The 20,418-nt window shown below is 40.5% G+C and overlaps 1 protein-coding gene across 2 annotated transcripts in view; it reads right to left on the bottom strand.

The window, feature by feature from the left end:
- Nucleotides 1-3,619: 3,619 nt before the first annotated feature.
- The window catches only part of mllt10 (MLLT10 histone lysine methyltransferase DOT1L cofactor), a 64,465-nt gene continuing 47,666 nt past the window's right edge, over nt 3,620-20,418 (bottom strand). The window contains exons 12-20 of one of the 2 annotated variants that reach the window (XM_072688816.1): nt 17,901-17,973; nt 15,479-15,651; nt 12,616-12,807; nt 11,369-11,442; nt 10,173-10,507; nt 7,829-7,852; nt 7,207-7,297; nt 5,801-5,995; nt 3,620-5,348 (exon numbers count right to left, since the gene is read on the bottom strand). In XM_072688816.1, coding sequence (XP_072544917.1) covers nt 5,301-5,348; nt 5,801-5,995; nt 7,207-7,297; nt 7,829-7,852; nt 10,173-10,507; nt 11,369-11,442; nt 12,616-12,807; nt 15,479-15,651; nt 17,901-17,973 — 1,205 coding nt within the window. In that variant the 3' untranslated portion in view covers nt 3,620-5,300. The remainder of the gene's footprint in view (nt 5,349-5,800; nt 5,996-7,206; nt 7,298-7,828; nt 7,853-10,172; nt 10,508-11,368; nt 11,443-12,615; nt 12,808-15,478; nt 15,652-17,900; nt 17,974-20,418) is intronic. The other variant, XM_072688817.1, reaches the window with a different exon arrangement.

The raw sequence follows: 20,418 nt of genomic DNA, 5'->3' as shown, positions 1-20,418 counted from the left end.
TTTGCAGAGATTTGACCAATTAATCCTCCTCACACACTCATCTTGTTGTAGTAATTATGTGTTTCATGGAGAAAAACAACCATCAGGCTGAAGTCTGAAGCACTTACTGCATCTCTCTCTCCCACTCACACACACACATCTTTAAATACTTACGTATGATAATAATGTCCCATAAGTTTATACAGAGTTATGCAAGGGTGTGGGCATCCCAAAAGAACTCCAGTATATCTCTGCATGTTTTAGATACAATTCCTCTTTATTTTACGAAACAAATGACATTAAATAACATAACACGTGAACATATTTAATGTGCCATTACTTTTTCACACCATGCATTATTTTGTTTTTAATGTTACAGCAAATACAGCAAATAACTAGTAACTAGTTATAATGCATAGAAGTTTGCTCTATGTAGAAAACTTAATTTCTGTAAATTTACAATTTTGAGGATTTGAGGATATATATATATAAGCTTTAATGGAAAAACCTTAATTTATATGTCAATATAAAATTTGACAAAATGCAGAGACAAATATACATGTGATATCTGTAATATGTAATATTAATAATTATGGTAAATAATCGAACTAATTTCAAGAACCATTTTTTTTAAAGAGCTTTTATTAAAAGAAATTTACATAATCAGGACTAAGTCCTTTATTTTAGCCCTGTTTTTACAAAGTCAGGGCAATTCTGTCCTGAAAATGTACAAATACACTCACACACACACACACACACACACACACACACACTTAAATCTAGCAGGTGCAGCACAGCTTGCAGCCGATCCTCTGCTGATGGCACCTTGAAGGAAGATTTAGTGTCAAAACACACATTCATAGCGGATTAAAAATATTTCAGTTTGATTTGGCCGTTAGCGTTTACAGTTCCGCTGAGAGCTGACAGAAAAAGAAAAAAAGGACATAAATCAGTCAGTTTCCCCTGAAGCTCCATCAACCAGCAGCTTTTGTTACCTACCTGAAAGCTGAACCCTCTGCTCACGGGCGACTAGGGTGAAAACCAATCGTCCCTCAGGAGCTCCAGTGGGATTTTTATTTGATTCCCCTGCATCCCCACACCCTCCAGTGCACCTGGCCGAGGAGGAACGAGGGATAAGAGCGAGCGGGAAGAACAGGCCACCCTGTCCCTCTGCCTCTAACTGATCTATCTGCTCTCAGCACAAAGCCACAGCTTGGTAGGAAATCTGCACCAGACTGCACAGTGCTACCAGTGGGTTGGATGGGATGATGACTTTTAAGAACCATTGAAAAAAAACATTGGAAAAGGATCTTTACACTGACCTTGAACCTTTAAAATGTTCCTCACACATACCTCTCTTACAAAAATGGTTCTTCTGAGGCATCACTCGAATAACCCTTTGTAGCACCTTTATTTGTGTGAAAACAGTGTGCCTCACTCCCACATGACTAAAATAGAGCACACCAACCCACCTTCTCTTTCAGTATTATTACAGTCAGCCAACAACTGTATTTTGTAATGTATTTTTGTAACAACTGATGGATTTTATTCATGTGGATAACGTACACAGCTGAATCCAGTTCATTCAATGCACTCCTTTAATCAGTGTGTAGTTACAACTGATTACAGCTTCACTTCCAGTGAGTTTTACTACAATCCAGTCTCACTCTAATTTAACAGCACATATAGAATAAAAGAAGCTTCTTAAGGCGTAATATTGTAATAATGTACAGGGGGGGGGGGAAATCAGGCATATCAGAGTAAAGTAGGAATGAAGGGGGAGGGGCTTCTTCTATTTACACACCCATACTCAAATATCTGGGCTTAGATAGATCAGTTCTAGGTTGAGGTTGTCATTGTGGGGTGTAGTTTGTCAAAGGCCAGGCAGCGCTGGAAAAGCTGGGCTGGAAACGTAGTTACGGAACAGTAAGCCTGTAATTTATAGGGTTAACTAAATGCACACGCTTGACGTTCACAAATTTGCAAGTCCACTTTCATCTGACTGGAATAAAAAGTATATTATTCAAACAAGTAAAGGGTGTCAGTGCTCCATTGTGTGCGTCTTGGCCTCAGCGCTACAGGGGTCAGAGGTCAGTGGGTAGGCAGTGGTGTGGACAGCATGATGGAGCAGAGAGGCCTGCTGTTCCCACAGCAGGGACACACCGAACTGGGCAGGGAAAAGAGCTCAAGCCCATCAGGCCCGCCATCCTGAAGACTGACCATCCATCTACTCACGGCCTCTCCCAGAGTTCACACTTGTGGTTTTGTGTTCTTGTGCGAGCGTCCCTCTGTGTGTGTGTTCAGCTTCTCAAACGCAGAAAAGCACACACTGAACACACCCATTTCCCAAATACTGCACTGAAGCAATCTCGGATAGCTATCTACCTCAAGGCATTGGTAGCACTCAAGACACATTGTAGCGTCACGCATGTTTGAGAAATGTGGAAATACGTGGCGTTGGTGCACTTTTAAAGAAAAACATGAACTGAAGGATTTATTTTTTTTTCCTCTTTCGTTCTGTCCGGACAAAGAGAAAAAAGGTCCTTCTACCAATCATAGGTGAAGTGCAACCAAAATCAAACAAGGCCTGTCCAGAAAAACATAATGAAGGCCCCTCTTCAAGGCCTTCTTCAGATCCTTGTTTAAGTTATTTATTTATTTTACAGAAAGCACAGCCTCTACGTCGTCTCACAGACAAAAGCCTTTTGATTTAGTCCTTAAAAGCCTATAAGCAGAATTCAGTTTTTTGTATCTGACATTGTAATTTTTTTGCACCTCGACAAAACTAATCTATTGTAGTGTCTTTATTTACCATTTTAGAAATCACTAAATAAATACTCCAGATTTCAATACAGCAGTACTGCAAAATAATCATATATAGTGCTATTAACACTGTAATATTTCAAAGTGTTGTACAGCACTACACAAATCAGTAATATTGCAAGTATTACTACAGATGTTTTGCAAGCGATTGGTTACCAACAAAAAGTTAATCTAAATATAATCTAATTTACATTCTTTTATCACAACTGTGTTTACCTAGCAAAGTAAAGTGTTAGGTGATAATTACTCATGGCAAGCTCTGCTAAATTAATTGTAAACATCATATAATTAATTTAGAGATTTAGAACTTCAGACAGCAGCAGAGATAGTAGTCTGATGTGTCAAATGTCTACATTAGTAAAAGGTAATTTGATTTCCCCCTGTATTTACAAAACTGTACAAAACTAAAATTCCTGTAAATTTTGCACTGAAATGTTTTATATTTATTGTTATATATATATATATATATATAAATCATCTTGAAGGTGTAATGGCTAAAAAAAGTAATATTGCTTAAGCAAGAATATACTTGGGGAAAAAAAGTGTGTGTGTGTGTGTATATATATATATATATATATATATATATATATATATATATATATATATATATATATACACATACACATATATACACACACACACATACATACAATACTTTTTTATACTTACTTGTAATGCAAAGGCTCATCACCCAGACAGCTACAGTTACTGTTATTAGTTTCAGTACTTATTTGCGAATGTTACACATAACCCATCTAATTTATAGACTTGTATGTTGTCGATAAACCAGAATGAACAAAATTACAAAAGCACCTGATCACTGTAAAAAGATTTTAATCACTGAAAAAAACCTTAACGCTACAATCTCTGTGTTCAGTATTTCTCACAAACTGTTTGAAGCAGGAATTTACGTTTGGTATTTTTAAATACAAACTTTAGGGGTTTTGCATATTCCTATACATAAACATGGGGAAAGGTATAGGAGTATAAAATGACATCAATAAAACGGTGCAAAACTAAAAAAAAAAGTTCCTGTACATAGAAAAATAAATTAATACCTTGCATCATTATTTTGCCCATGACTGTTAATTAGATCTGAACACAGCAAATGAGTTTTAACACCATCAGAGGGAAAAAACACAAATACCTATTTACATCAGAAAGGAGGTAAAAATGGTGCTAACTAAAGTCCAAACAGCTTATTCTGATAGCAATATGATCTGATCTGCTTTGATTTACACGGCCAAAAAACAGAACCCAAAAACAACCATATTTACACAATGAGCCATCCGAGTAGTTTTTTTATGCTCAAATACAAGACAATTTAATAATCAAAATTCTTACAAGATCCAAAAGAACGGAGTAGTTTTTGTACAGTAGTATAAAAATTTGAGACAAACCGGGCTCTAAAATATAAGCATCTTGTGCCCGTCACACAACAGAAACACAAATAAATAAAAGAAAAAAAAAAAAAAAAAAAAGGGGGGGGGGGGGGGGGGTTTAAAGTTGGCTTCAGAAATGACAAATGCAGCACAGGTATTGTAAATGAGTTGTGGTACTGTAATGTGGTATTGCCTGAGCAACAAAGATTTGTGAAATATTGATATTGAAGGAGAAAAAACAACAACAAATGACCAAAGGAGGAAAAAAACCCACAACAAAACAAACCCCAAAACAAAAACAAACACTGGACGACTCTGAATAAAACAGGAAGAAGGGGAAGAGGGACCGGCAACGTTCTCCAGTGTGTAGCCTCTGGTCGAGAGCGTGGAGGGTGGTGCCAGGCACTTGGGTAAAGGTCCTGGTATTTTAGTCCTGGCTCTGAGAGGTAGGTTCTCGTCTACAGCAGGGTCGGCGCGTCCTTTATTTCGACTTGTGGAATGCCTTGTGTCCAGAGGAAGCTGGAGACCAGGATGCAGAGAAAGGCCTTTGCGGTGCACTGCTTTCCGAATGCTTCGTATTTGAAACTCTCACTGCTTTATGTCCTTGCTTTTTCTTTACATTAACAACCACATTAAGCTTTTTTTTCTCATGTTTTTGGAGAGCATCCTATGACTGTCCTTGTTAAAGGGGCTTCACAGAGGTAACAGCGGCGAGCAGGAACTATTCCAAAAGCATGCGCGGAAGAGCCACATAGCGAAGCTTTTCCTATTTCTGAGCCGTCCTGCGTTTCAGTCTCCAGCCAAAATCACTCAGCACCTTCCTCCCACAGTGATTCACACGAGTGTGTCACCTTTAGAACACAGAGTGTGTGTGTGTGTGTTTGTGTGTGCATGTGAGTGTGAGAGTCTGTGTCTTGGCCTCTAAAGTGGCCCCCTGGGACCCTAACGTTTACAGCAAGTGATTTATTCCAATTCAGTGCAATGTTAGACCACGAGAGGTTGTTTTTTTTGTGTGTTTTTTTTTGTGTGTGTGTGTCAGCCAAATAGAGTGCTGGGTCGGAGTACGTTGTGCAGTCTAAGGGTATGTCCGAGAGGCAGGTTAGCAATCAGGCTACGTCAGGTTTTCTCCTGCCCTGTTACAGCCATGGCCTTCTCCCCAAGCCTCTGCACAAAAGAGATGAAAAATAGAGACGTGAACTGTGGCCTAAAGCAGACATGCAATATTTTTTACGTACATATCTGCATATGCATATCTGCATCACAAAAAATCTAAACAAAAAGGCAAAAAAATAGAACAGTTATTAGTAGAGGGTAATAAATACTACAAAATATGATGCAATTGCTGCCATTTAAAGTTCTTAAAATGACAACAAAAATATAAAACTGTATGGAATAACAATTATTAATAGACTGAAATACTGAGATGTGGGGGGTGGGGGTGGGAGTACACGTAAATGTACACACACACAGGCGCATACACACACACAGGCGCACACACACACAGGCGCACACACACACAGGCGCACACACACACAGGCGCACACACACACACAGGCGCACACACACACACAGGCGCACACACACAGCTCTTCTAAAGGATTCAGTGCAGCACTGACCCCAGTTTTCTGAGCACTGCTGTCGTTGTGCATGGCCAGAAAGGGGTTGGCGGTGATTGCTCCCTGGGTGTTTGGCAGCAGGCTGTTGATGGGCAGCTGGGAGGAAGAAAGCTGCTGGAGCTGCTGCAGGTCGTGCTGCTGCTGCTGCTGCTGCTGTTGCTGCACCAGCTGGTAGAGAAGAACCTGCTGCTGCTCCTACATTACACACAAACAAAGGACATAGTCAGGAGAAAACAAATCCACACACCATAAAAAGTTGTATTAAACTATTTGCAAGTTTTCCTTACATGAACATGACAAGTTGTTTAGCTAGGCAAAAAAACATTTATGCATTTAAAGTTTAAGAGTTAGAAGGAAAACCTCTAAAATATATATCTTAAAATGACCCCATTTTTCTAGCCCAATGCTAATCAGCGGTACATTTCAGTTTTAAACGCTGACGGGGACCGGGACGGGCTACCTGGGGTAATTAGTTAATTCTATGTCAAACACCTTTACTTACGAATTACTTTATCATCCAGATTAAAAAGGTCCCAAAACGAGGGATCATCCAAAAATCATATTTACACAATCACCCCCCCCCCTTCCCTCGCCAAGACTTGATTGGGGTCTGAAGGTCAAAGCCGCAAATTCAGTTATGCACAGAATCGAGCACTAGGATCTTGTATCCCATCAATTAGCATGGTGCTAGCTGCATGGCTAAATCCTTCAATTCATTCAAAACTGTGTGGAGTTTACAGTAATCTGACAGACTTGGTTTCTGACATTGTATGACTTACATAAACTGTATAAACATGGTCTGAGGGACTATGAAAAATGATGCTTTAACACAGATGGTGCGAGTTGTTCAACCAGGCAAGGTACACTGGCAGTCAAAAAGAGTAGCTCAGATCTTCAAACTTTTTTATACCGGTGTTTATCAGCTGTGGTTAAAGGGTCTACAGGTTCTTTCTTTAGAGGGGAACCACAAACAATGATTGATCTGCCAACAAGACAATAACAGACCCCACATCGCTCATTCAGAGTAGGTAGAGCAGAGATGAATTTCAGGTGATGTCATGGAGATACAATCAGCAGATTTAAATCTCATTGAGAGCTGGTGGGACCGTGTTGGGGAAGCGCGGAGAAAATAAGCGCTACGAGAGTGGTGCGGACAGCAATGGAGAATGTACAAGAAGCATGCAGTGTGAAGCCAGAGGAGGACCTGCACAATACTGATACACACTCTTGGATGTCGGTGTTTAGATTGTCGGTGTTTTTCCATTTGGCTAAAGGGAAATCTGATTAGCACTGTCAGCACTGTGAAGAAGTCCGTAAACGTGACTGACTAAGGCCGGTACAGTCTTTTCCATAAAATGCAAAACAAGCACTGCACTATAAGCATATGGCGTGTGCGTATGTGTTACCGGTAGAGGCTGCTGGGAGTTGAAGAGCTGCTGCAGTGGGTGCTGATGGAGGAGAAGCTGCTTCTGCTGATCGGTGAGGAACCTCACCGCACTGGCAACACACACACATACAGAGTCCTGTCAGCACACTATATTCATAATGGTGCTACATAAACAGCAAACACAAACTCAACCACTCCCATCGTTATGGAAACACATTAACCATCACCAGCGAAGCAAATTATGTTCAAAAGCAAATTTCCTACTGCCATAAGCAAAAGCTGTGCTCAGCACACGTCTGCAATCATAACAAATTGGGCACATGTAAATGTGTCATTTCCTGCTGTAAAACCCTATAAATTCAAGGCGTGTTTTAACATTTAATGTAATATGTTTCCATGTTCTGTTACCAAAAAGAGAAACCAAAATAGTTATATACTATTTTTTTTTTAAATACACTTTAAAAGTAAATAGATACATTAAAACATAGATAAATTAATATAAACTGATCATTGGATTAAAAAATAATAATAATAAAAAATAAACAAACCAACCAAGCAAAAAAAAGAAAAAGAAAAAGGAAAGCAATCATGCAAGCATACATGCACCGATTCTGAGGGCCACACACACACACATTTCTCACCTGTTTTTCGCAGTGGTCACGCTGCTGCAGCAAGCACAAACGAGAGAGAGATAGAGAGATCAGAAGAAGAAGAGATGAAGGAAGTCAACATGCAGGCTATTCTAGGATGACTAAAAGCATCGGCAAAGCAGAGTAAAGCTATCCCTGAATATAAGCACGGCTCTGTCACTCTTCTAAAGTGCATGACACAGATCTAATGGGTCATACATTACTCATAAGCCTCCCATAATTTAAACTCGGGATTTATTCGAGTGAAGGCACTATAGAGCGAACATAAATTCACTGACAGCAAAAGCAAACATCCAGGCAGTTCATGATAGGAAAGCAAAGTGCATCTTTACAGCAAGCAAGAAAGAGAAAAGGTGTGCGCGCGTGTGGATGGAGACATTCCCATATTATAAATGAGCTAAAAACTGGAGTACTGATTGGGTTTTAATAAAAAAATTAAAAAAGGTTGCGTAATTAGCAACAGAGAAATGAACAGAATGATTGGAAATCTAAAACAAACAGTCTAAACACCTGGTGAGCAACCTACATACAATCACGGTTCTTTTAGTCCTTTTCTGTAATGAAATTTTTTGTTTCACAGTTGTTCATTGCAAGTCTATTAAAAATGAGCAGAAATGTTTCAGATATTTTTAATGTTCTGCAATACATACAAGCTAACAAGACTTCCACATTTTCAGCCAGTAAATGTGAAGAAACCTGTAGCATGTTTGCTTTTATACGCATCCAGCATGTGTGTGTGTTTTTAACAGTTAAACTCGATATAGAGTTAGGTTAAATTAGGTTAGGTCAAATAAATTCGGTTTATTAGCAAAATGTACAAACTGTTAGCGGCTTGTAATGAAGTGAAATATTACAGGAAGATGACAAAATCCTGCACATAACAACTGAGCTTACACAAAGGACCCAGCCCTTCCTCTTCCCCTGTACTCTAATCACCCTCTACATCTCAAGCTCCATCAGGTAGCCACCTCCCCTTCCTATGTTGCTGTGGCTGTTTATGATCCGATCAGCAGCACTTCCTCTCGTTAAACATTTAGCTTTTGAAGTGAAAAATTACACAATATAAGTTCTTACAGCTAACAATTAAGGTTGCTGTGACTGTTTATGATCCGATCAGCAACACTTCCACTAGGACTGACAAGATCCTACACCTACTAGTTGAAGTTTCACACAATAAAGCAATCAAACAAGACCAATGTGCATATCTCAACACAACTAATAAAAGTTTTTTCTCCAACTTCAACACAAAAGGCTACTTTTAAAGACTACTGCAGGCTCAGAATTATTCAGCCCCTTCATGATGAGGACCTTCAGTACTCATTTGCTGTTATGACCTGCTGCAAACGTGACACATAGACACCATAGACACCAGCTTCTGGCAACGGTCCTGAGGAATTTTAGGCCATTCCTCATGGACAGTGGTCTCCAGTTCACTAGTATTGGGTTTGTGTGCTGCAACCACCATCTTCAAATCCCACCAAAGATTTTCTTTGATTGGGTTTGTGTTATGATAGCCACACCAGAATCTTCCAGGAGTGAAACCAAGCCTTTGTGGCATGGGGTATGCTTGGGATTATTGTCTTGTTGAAAGATCCAATGACACTCAAGCTTCCGCTCCTTTAACTTTGAACTGTTTGTATCCTTTCCCTTGTTTGTGCAGGGCAGTAATCTCCTCTCCAAACCTTTTGGACAACTCTCTCAACTTATCAGCTGTATTTCTAACATGCAATCAAACGTCACAGTTAACAAACCCCTAGCCAGTCCAGGTATTTGATGTGTTTTATCTCTAGCACACCTGTTGCAACCCATGGAGCCCCTGGTTTGCCACCTGATTTTTTAAATGTGTGCTCTTATAAGGGATTATATTTAGGGGGTTGAATAAAACTGCAGTATTCATTAAAAGTGAAAATGCTTGTTATATTAGTTATCCTAGTTGTTGAGCTATTTCAAATTGTATTGTGATCATTTTAGATTGCACAGCAATCATAATTTCTGTTGCCACTGCAACATCAGAATAAACTTTAACAAAGCCAGTTGTCAGTCTTCAGGGCAGACTGTTGGTCAGTTAAGTTGCTGATACTGACTGGTGGTTAGAAGAAGACAGGTAGAACACAGGTTTTGTTGGTGTCTTATCTGTGAACTTTTACATTTGTTCAGTTCTACCAGCAGCAGCTTACCTGGTGTAATTTAATGAAGGACTGATTAGATAAACTAGGTGTTTGATGGGAGAAGGGAATAATAAACAAAAAAAAAAAAAAAACAACAGTAGTATTGTTCAGAGTAACAGCAGGAGAATGAATCAGATCTTAACCGTAACATTCTATAGTGGACATACCTGTTGTTGAGGCTGCTGGACATGGGCAGAGAGGTGGTGGTGACGGTGGAGTGGTGGGGCAGGGGGCTGGAATTTTGTCCCAGGGCGGGGGAAGTTTGTATCACTCCATTTAGGGCGCCCATGATGCCACTCATGGCAACGTGGCCGCCCTGCAGAGCACCCATCAGGCCACCCACCCCCATGCCCGGCAGAGAGGGGTTAGTGGCAGCATTGGCATTGGGCTGCAGGGCCACACCGTTAGCCTGCTGCTGCTGGGGGGGGCTGTGGGCCACCGAGGGGGGCGTGGAGAGGGAGGAAGTGCTGCTACCACTACTATGGCCACCAGACAGGAGATCCTACATGAGGTTTGGGGTCAGGGTGAAAAGGAGGGGGGAAAGAAAGAACAGCAGTATTAACAAGTCAATTCTCCTAATAAACTGTTTTTAAAAATAGTAAAAAGCAAGATAGTTCTGACATAAGAAAACCTAGTATCTCCAAAATAGTGACTTTTAAGATTGACGATACAAACAGTAGTTCTATAATCCTAATAACATAGTGTGATAGGCCCATTATAAGCCTATGTAGAAATCCTTACAAAAAAAGGTTCCCTGACCTCCAATACTTGGACGCCTAATAAATACAAATATATTTGAACTGTTGAAGTGTGTCATTTAACTCTTTGTAAACATCTCACTGTGAAAGCTCAGTATTCTTTGCAGTCATCATTTGTTAAATTAGGCATGCAAGTGATCAGTTTGAACAAATTCATGCAGTGATTGGGGGCATCAAGGAAAAATGTGAAAGCAAGCTTTTGGTTCTAGCTCACTTATAAATAGTTTACTTTCTTCCTTTTAATGATTTAAAATGGCAGACTTAAAATGTTGCTTTATATACATAAAAAAAAAGTTCTGGACCAGGTTCCTGGCATTTCAACATAAAAGAAAGCTAACATTTTCAAATAATGAAATGAAAAAAATTGGAGATACAAGGTTCTCTTATGCCAGTTAAGATATCATGACTTAAAAGGCAGCTGATACATCTAGAGTTTTGTAAAACTTAGCGTTACACGACTGCCTGCTAAAGTTATCAAATGAGGCAACTGCATTGGTTATTACATTGTAACACTAGAATGTTATACATAGTAACACTTTGACTCAACTAAACAGGTGCTCAGTCCCAGCAGATCTCATCTGCAGAGCAGGGGTAGAGGGAGTTACCTGAGTGGGCAAGGGTTGAGAGGAGTCTGTTAAAACACTGCTGCCTAGCTGAATGCTCTTGCTGTTCAGCATGTCTGGAGGAGAGAAAGATTTTGCAACTTCACATGAGAGTGGTGACCAGACAGGCTAGAGCTGGGGGAGGGAGGCTGCACCAGCAGTGCAGTGGAGGAGGGGAGAGACAGAGTGTGTGCGGGTAGGAGTGGCGTTTTGGTGTGTTTTAGTATGCTACTGACTGTGTGCGTGCGTGTGTGCATGCGTGTGAATGTGTCTAGGCTAGTGAAGATGACCTGCATGCATGTGCATAGGCCAGGGGTGCCCAATCTTTTTTTTGTGTGTGAGTGTTGAGGGGTGGGGGTGGTGGTAGTGGTGGGTGTTAATGTTATGCTTGTAAATGACGAACGCTATAGTCTTTGATCTTCAGTGGGTCCTCATATATGAAGCACACGGCTCCTATCCTAAATCTGGTCCTTTATTTTGTTCCACTTATTTGTGTGTTCATGAACAGAAACATCATGATTCATTACTACATGACCATTCACTAACCTTGCTTTATCCAGTACAACTCAGTAGGCTGGTTTTGTTACTGTGCCTTAAGGACTTGTATATGTAAACAACTTCTGTCCTGAGAGACTGATGTGGTTCAGGCTTAAACAGTCCTTAATACTGGCAGATGTGTTGGTGTTGGTTTGTGAGGCATCCCAAAAACAATTAATTAAAAATCATTGTAGTTTACTTTAGATGCATGAACTATATGTGTATGAGTGGTATGTCTGTGTCTACAGACCAAAACACAAAAATATCCATAAAAATAAATAAATAAATAAATAAATAAATAAAAAGAAAAGATTTTCCATGATATGGAGCATTCAAACTTATTAACAATGTCCATATTCTTTGGCTGATTACATTCCTGTCCTTAGCTCATTATTGGTGCTGCCACATCTTTGTTGCAGTTGTACCAATGCAACATTTTTATTTGATAACATTTCACTATATATACACAGGCAAAAATAGGTTCTCTCATTGGGAGGGGGTGTGGGGATGGGACGGGGTCAGGGGAAGTCTGGCGGGCCAAATTAAACGGCTGTGGGCCGCAGTTTGGGCAGCCCTGGTGTGGGCAATGCTACATATCATGGCCACTCCTATGAAGGCCATATTTAATAGTAACGTGTGTCTGCACTAGTTAGAGGGCTTTGTCCTGCTTTATGTCTGCATGTACTGCTGCCCTGAGTGTGTGCGAGGCTAACCTGTGTGAGTATTGCTGGGGTACAAAGGGGAAGAGACGGTGGTGGCGGTGGTGCTAGCGGGGGTGAAAGGCACAGAAAGCTGGGCGCTCAGCAGCTGCAGACGCTCCTTCTTCATAGTCAGAGTCCGGATCTGCTCCTCCAGCCGGCGGTTCTCCATCTGCAGCTGGTGCAGAGACTTCAGCATACCCAAGACTGTGCACACAAGGAAATAAAGGTGTAAATCTCTGACCTCACTGTAAATCAATTTGCATACAATTCAATGCACCATTTAACTTTAAGTATCACCATAATTCAAGTAGACTAATTGGGTATGAAGAAGAATGTTTTAGATAAATACAACGAATACATGTCACTGAATGTGAATGGAAAAATCTACTTAAAGTGAAATTAAATGCAAATAAAGTATGCTTAAAAAATACATTTAATAAAAAAAAAAAAATAATAAATAAATAATAAAAAAAAATATATATAAATATATATATATATATATATAAATTTAAAAGTGCATTATTACAATTGGTTCAACAGTAATTCCAAAAGTTATGAAGCGGAATTGCCACATTCATATGAACACAACCCTATTAAAAAAACCACAATTACACCATAAGGGCCTAAACCTTCAACAATGGGGCTGTAAATACCAATATTTCTATAACATTTCTATAACTGATTAATATATCTACTAGCCCACAGTCTACAGGGCCTTTTTCCAATCTCTCTTTGTTCCTTAGACTTTCACAGGCTGTTTTTGTTACTGTGCCTTAACGGAAATATATATTTTAAATTCTCCTTCTGTAAAGCCACCATTTTGAAGATGCAAAGTTTTTGTGTGACAGTGACGTAACACTCTAACTAGCTGCTTTCTGATTAACATACTTAAACTGTACCTGAAGGGGCAGAGCAACGTGCAACTGCAACATGTTTTTTTTCATGACAAAAATAGCGTGTTAAAAATAGGGCCTTTCCGCAGCCTATTTTCCATGCATGGACAGAGCCATGTTCCAAAACCCAGACAATATTTTACACACTTTGCTGACGTTTCATTACACTCTTTCTGCCTACACATTAAAAACCAAACAAACTGAAAAGAAAACTGCTATGCATCTAGCTAACTCTCTCCAGACAAAGGTGTGTGAAGTTAGAGACCCAGCACTTATGACTCCTGCTCAGCTGTGAGTCTGACCCCTGCTATAACTTGCCTGACTGGTTGGGTTGATATTGCTACATTAGTGCAACACAACATACATTTATTTTATTAGTTAATATTATATGGTGGGGGCATATCTATTGTCTGGGGTAAATAGCTGTCTAGTAAGTGTGCGCATCTGTTATTCTGAAATGGTAGATGTCTGTTAACTCAATGAATTTTAGTAAACCAGAGAGTAAAACAAATACCTTCTCATTCAGAAGTTACAAGAAAAACATCAAGATCTGAAGACCAAATATATTACTTTGGTATACAGCAAGACTGAAAACAAGTGGCAGAAGAGTAAAGATCATTCCTACAAGCTCCACAGTAAGTGCAGAAGACACCCTTATACAATATCAGTTATATCCAAACAAACCCAAACACTAACACACTTTGCAAGAACCACAAAACACGTTACAGATCAGCAGTAAAGGGAACCTTCAACACAACCAACACATCACTTCCTGTAGAGGCCCCTCCACCCCACTGTAACACTCCCACCCCCCCCCCTGCAGCAGCCAGAAGTATTTCCTCTCACACACAACCAACAGCTGCTACTCATAAAGAAAGGCCTCTGAAGCTCCATGTACTACAACTGACCTAAACTCAGTCAGGCTGCTGGCTAGCTTATGAGAGCTGCCTGCCTGTCCCATCCCCCCCTTCACCCCACACACAAAAATCCTGACAAAAGTAACAGACCTTATAATTACTGTGGTAAACGCAATTAATTAATTAATTGGTTAATGAAGAGAGGACTTGCATTAGAATAAGCCCTGGGACTGGATGCAATTACAGACTTCAAATGGTTGCGCGGTTTATTTGATTGACAAGCAGTGTAATGGGCCTTTTTATGACGAAAGGTGTAATTATATGTACAAAAAAAGAAAGGGGGGGGGGGGGTTGTATGGGCTCAATTATGCTGTAAGAAATTCAGAATTAGATGAAATAAAAGGCTCCAGAGGCCAGCAAGGATGTTTTATTAATATTTAGAAAAGATTTAGAAATTTTTATTGTAATTGAGTGAAAGGCAACGTGAAAAAAAAAGAAAAGTGATAGTGATACATATTTCCTAGAAATATCACTAATTACAACTTGTCTTCGGCAAATCTGTCATGACTACTTAGCAATATAAACAGTTTAAATGAGTATAGTAAAAATTTGTACAGTAAAAAGTAGGTATAACAAACAAACCCTCACTATTATTTTTAATTAAGGTTCGTTAATGTAACTAATTTGATTTTACAGAAATGTAGGGTCATTTTAATAAAAGTTGTGAAAGTAAAGAAATGCTGGAGTTTTTAAATAGTTATAAAGAGGAAACAAAAACATTTTAATAAGGAATTGAATATTTTTCTGATGAGGTATTTCAGAAAACTATTCGATTAATTGTCAGAATTATTGGTAAATTACTCATACAGTGAACAGTGACAGCCCTATTGTAGATACCTGGACACCCATAGAGCATATCACTGCTACTGTAAGCAAACCTGTCTTTAGACATGTGTCAGTGTAATATCATCTCAGAATTATGCCCATCAGGATCATTCCTTTTGGTCTATTATCCATTACACATTATGTAAAAAATATGTAAAAACAACGTTTTGAGGAGACAGCAGACATTTTTGCACATACAATATGTTTGTTTACATGCCACAGTTGTGGGTGTGCCCTTACCGTCTCCCTGCGATCCCTGCTGGAGGAGAAACTGCTGGCCCTCGTTCCATTGCCTCTCCAGCAGCTGTTCGATGCTGGTGGCCACTGGAGGCAGCGAGTCTGTGCTGGAGCCTAGTCCTGGCACCAGGGGCCCCGACGGGTCATAGCGGATATGCAGTCCGCTTAACGGCGAGCTAAGAGCACCGGGGGACACACAGGCACACAATACTGTTACTATTTAATACACGAGATCAGCGTAATGACCATGTACAAAGAGCACTGTAACCAAAAGGAGCCCTTGTGCACACAATGCATTAATTCATTCATTAAAATGCATTAAGGTGATTGGTTTGTAATCAGACCGGGACTTGTGCCAAAGGCCAAATTGCTTCCTTCAACCTTGCTTCCTCCAACATGCCTGGAAGTGTTATTTGCAGTCAGGAGGAGGTTTCTATGGAGCTGAAAAGGCCTGATTTACGAATGGACTGGCGTGCCACAAACTGCCTGATTTAGCACAGCTTCTCAATCTGCACTTATCTGAAACACAGCACTGGTATCAGGCTGATATCAGCATTAAATAAACAATGGATTAGATATCAGACCTGATCTGGCAAATCCAGACAAATCTAGGGTTCTCATGATACCAGAATCTTGATTCCAATACTGATACCAGGGGTGCACTGTCAATATCTATCCAACACACACACACAGACACACACACACACACACACACACACACACACACACACACACACACACACACACAGATGTCTGCAAATGTTTGCTGATTTTGAATATATACGCATTTTTTATCCAAAACATTTGTAATTCAACTATTTCTTAAATAAAATGTATTGTTTAAAATAAAAAAGAAAGTTACTGTATTACAGTTTGCCATGATGCAGTACTTAAAAATTTACTAAAAACTCTACACTGTACATCTCTATACACTAATATCTAACATACTATAAATAAAAGTGAAGATAACAAAAGCAGCAGCTTATATATATATATATATATATATATATATATATATATATAAAAAAAATTCTGCACATATTTGACTGATTTTTTTTAATGAGTTTAAAGACTAGAAAGACTTTGTTTTGCTTGCCACGTTGTTGGGCAGTGTGAGTACAGATTTTTAAGTTGTATGCACAGCTGAGGTGTAAACCAAGGGCATTCTGCAGCAAAATAGTCCCCAAACGTATATATTTAACACAATTACCCACATTATATATAAACCTCAGAACATTTGTGTAGGTTCACTGGTGGTGTTGGACATTTTAATGAGGGGCGGAAATCAATGTCAGCCAGTAAGAATATCATATCGATAATGCAAACTTACTGCTAAGCTAAAAACAGAGCAGCGCTGCAATTACGAGTACGTTCAGTGAGAAAGTGGCAGTCTGGACGTTTGTCTCTGAAGTTATAAATCTCAGCACGCCCTTGTTTGGACAGACAGTGATCTCTGTTACTATGAACGTGGCAAGCTCTGGGCTTCCCATCAGGGGCTTCCCCAGCTCACGTGAATCCATCTCCGGGGTAATTAGGGCTGGGCACAGACCAGCACAGAGCGCTCGTAAATCTCCACCAAGCAACCGGCAAGTCGTAATAGCCCGTGTGGCCGCTCCAGCGTGGATCAAAGACATAAAAAGACAAAGTATTCACAGTTCAAGCGCAAGTGTTGACCGAGGTGGAGGGTTTCTGTGTCATTTCTGGATTCTTGCCATTCCTCGTTGGCTGAATAGGATGTGCAAGCATGGACAGGCATGTGCAGACACATTTTTGCTGTCTGTGACGGCACTGATAGAAGTAATTCTCTATGATGACTAGCAGGCTACTGCTTTTTTCCTCTTGCTGAATAAAAGAATAAAACGCTAAACACATATGCATACCAATACATGAGCAGAAACACATTCTACAAGTAACCTTTCTTTAGCAGCTGCCGCACAGGAGAAAAGCACACTGATTTGTCGATAAGCAGTAGTGGACACAAAACAAATTACATTAGACCAACCTGACTTCCACCTACCAGAAGCAGATCACTGAATAAACTTAATTTACATCAAAACATCATCCCTGCAAAACTGCAAAAACTGAATGTAATCTGTAGTTAAATTAAATTAATAAAAAACTATTTTTCAGCATCTAAACAAACAAAAACAGGGAAAAAAATGAAAAAACATGTTCCTGACATTCCTGTCACGTCAAATCCTGCAAAACTGCTTTGTAACGGCAGTGATCGGGGAAACAGCTGAACGTTGGAAAAGCCCCCTGGCCAGACAGTGAGTAAGTGAGAGAGTGAGGCAGAATGAGCGTGGGGCCAGGAAAGGGTGGGAGAGAGAGAGAGAGAGAGAGAGAGAGAGAGAGAGAGAGAGACCGAGTGTGCCTCCAGCTTGGAGGAGGGGAGTCCAGTGCTGGAATGTAAATAGGGGCTTACCGTGGGGAGAGGTTTGCCTTTGGTGGGGTTCCTCTTCTGGGGAAGCCAAGCCCACCATCCCCCAGCTCCTGATCTGAAAGGTAAACACAGTGCGGATGATAAGGAGACGCCGCGGCGCAGATACGCTAGCCCGTTAGCACTGGAGGATCCTGGGAAATGAAGGAAAAGAAAAGATGGGGGAAAAAAATGGACGTCCCGGTCCGCTAAAGCCGCCAGAACTCCCTTGCAGAAATCCATCTTCGGGCTCGAGTGTTGTCTCTGGCAGCTCAGGCTGCACACTGACACCTCCTGAGTGTCAGCGAGATGCTTTTCCCCCCCTCTCTCGCCCTCACTCTCTTTCTCCACCCCTCCTCCTTCTCTCTCCCAGGGAGGCTCCTGCTGCCCTTGCCTGCAGGCCCCATGCCAGACACTGCTTTTCATTTTCTGCAGTGAAAGTAATGAATCACATATGCGCTTAAAGCTAAGCACCCCCCAATCCCTCCCTCCTCCTGCTCCTTTTCTCTCTCTAGTGTCTCCCAACCCCCCTCCAGTTACCGCCAGCCAATCCCATTTTTCCTCTCCCCCTCCCTCCTATTCTCTACACCCCTCCCCGCCAGGCTCCCCTCCTTTTTTCCCCCTTCATTCTTCCTTCTTCCTTTTTTCAGTTTTAACACTTTCCAGGCCAGCAGCACCTCCACTACACGAAGGCTGGCCCCTGTGCTTTTCCTCCTGACCCCCACCCCCCACCTCCGGGGGACTGAAAACACCGGACTGCGCGGCTGGAAGCATCAGGGAACGCTTTGGTGCACTGTGCGCGCATCTGTCCACGCTTCAGAATAACACAAAACAAAGACCCCTAGCATGATGGAACACTAAGCCTTTTGCAAACTTAAAGTCTGGTCTATGACTGGATTACTGTTACTGCAATAGATCTGGCTTTGCACTGTTCACACATGCAGCTCTTCAGCTGTATTTTACTAGAATGCACACATTCACACACCCCACTAAAACACACACACCACTAAAACACACACCACTAAAAAAGTCCTGTTAAACAGGACGTGGCACTTTTAACATGAATGTAAATGTAAATGAATGGTTTTGTAATTGTAAAAGATCGTTTTTCCTCTCTGAAAACTCCACTAGGGAGACAAAAGCTTTACACTGTTACTTGATTTCCTGGCTCTTTAGCACAGTAGCTCCGCCCACAAGCAGCGTAGATGTTATTGCTTCTGCCTGGAATCTTGTACTGGATCCACTCCTGCAGCATTTTCATTCCCAAAACTAAAGCACTGCAGAGCATTCCTCTCCGCTTGCTGTGATCTAGAACCTCACTGTGTTTTTGCTACTGTTCTGCTCAGACATGAGCCTCCTGCTGACTTCCCATGAATTGTGCTGGATGTCCTGCAGGTAAATTACCATGTCAATTTTACTGGGAATTCAACTCCAGTTCAAACGGAACCTTTCCTGTGTAATTACAGTTATATTCCTGAGTAAAAGGACACATATGAAAGGGGCTCCAGAGTCAGGGGATTACTAGTATTAGCAGGGGTGTAAAAATGGTGCTATTTAATTTGGATCATCAGAAATGATACTGCAATCCCTATAAAAAAACAATTACAAAAAAAACGAACATGCTTCAAGGGTTCTTTAGTCAAGGCATGGTCTTATAGAGAATAACTAGCCAGATACTTTGACTGGTACATGGTTCTTCCCTAGAATGGGAAATATTCCATATTTATTCCATATATAATTTTCCATTATTATCTACAACCCCTGTTTAAGAACAAAACTTTTAAAATACAAAATTACAAAATACAAATCAAATTATGTTGTGAAATCACAGATTTCATGAAGCAGATAGAATCGATGTATGGTCAGAGATGTACAATGAGATGTACACCCCTAAAGCTTAGTGTTACGGAGAAGACTTCAAGCAGTGTAAATGCCCGCTCAAACAACAAACATGTGCCAAGTGTGCCCTCTTGTTCAAGTGCCTGCGAGCCTGAGCACTGCTGTGAGGAAGGCCTCCAAATCACAGTTTCTCCTATTGTTCGTTAAAAGACCCTCTGACCTCCCTTTGAGGAAGGGGCATGACCGATCCATTATTTCTCAAAGGCCACATCCCTCTCTTCCGCACCACAGCCCCCAACCCCACACTGGTCATCATCATCTACATTAACCCCAACTCTTAAAAAATAAACATGAAGTTCTAGTAAAAAGCTAGGAATAACTAGGAAAAACTGACATTCATGCTTGATAAAAGAAAAACAATACAACTGCTTGTTTTATTTGTGTAGTTCGGTTGTATTTGTAAAGCTTGTCCAACTGACCAACAGTAGAATCGGTGGGCAGAGCATGAACAGATCAACAACCGTTGCATTATGTGAACAGTGCTCACTGTCATTTCATGTACTCAACTAAAACGTATCATTTAAAATTTTGTTGTAAAAGTGGTTCTTCAACGACGTCGTCCAAGAAAGCCTTTTGGCCAACTTTAATTTTTAGAGTGCTCCCATTACACAATATCCCAAAGCTC

Source organism: Salminus brasiliensis, chromosome 1, assembly GCF_030463535.1.
Source record: "Salminus brasiliensis chromosome 1, fSalBra1.hap2, whole genome shotgun sequence".
Lineage (NCBI taxonomy): Eukaryota > Metazoa > Chordata > Actinopteri > Characiformes > Bryconidae > Salminus > Salminus brasiliensis.
Note: the sequence above shows the minus strand (reverse complement) of the source record. Positions and strands in the feature narration are given on the sequence as shown.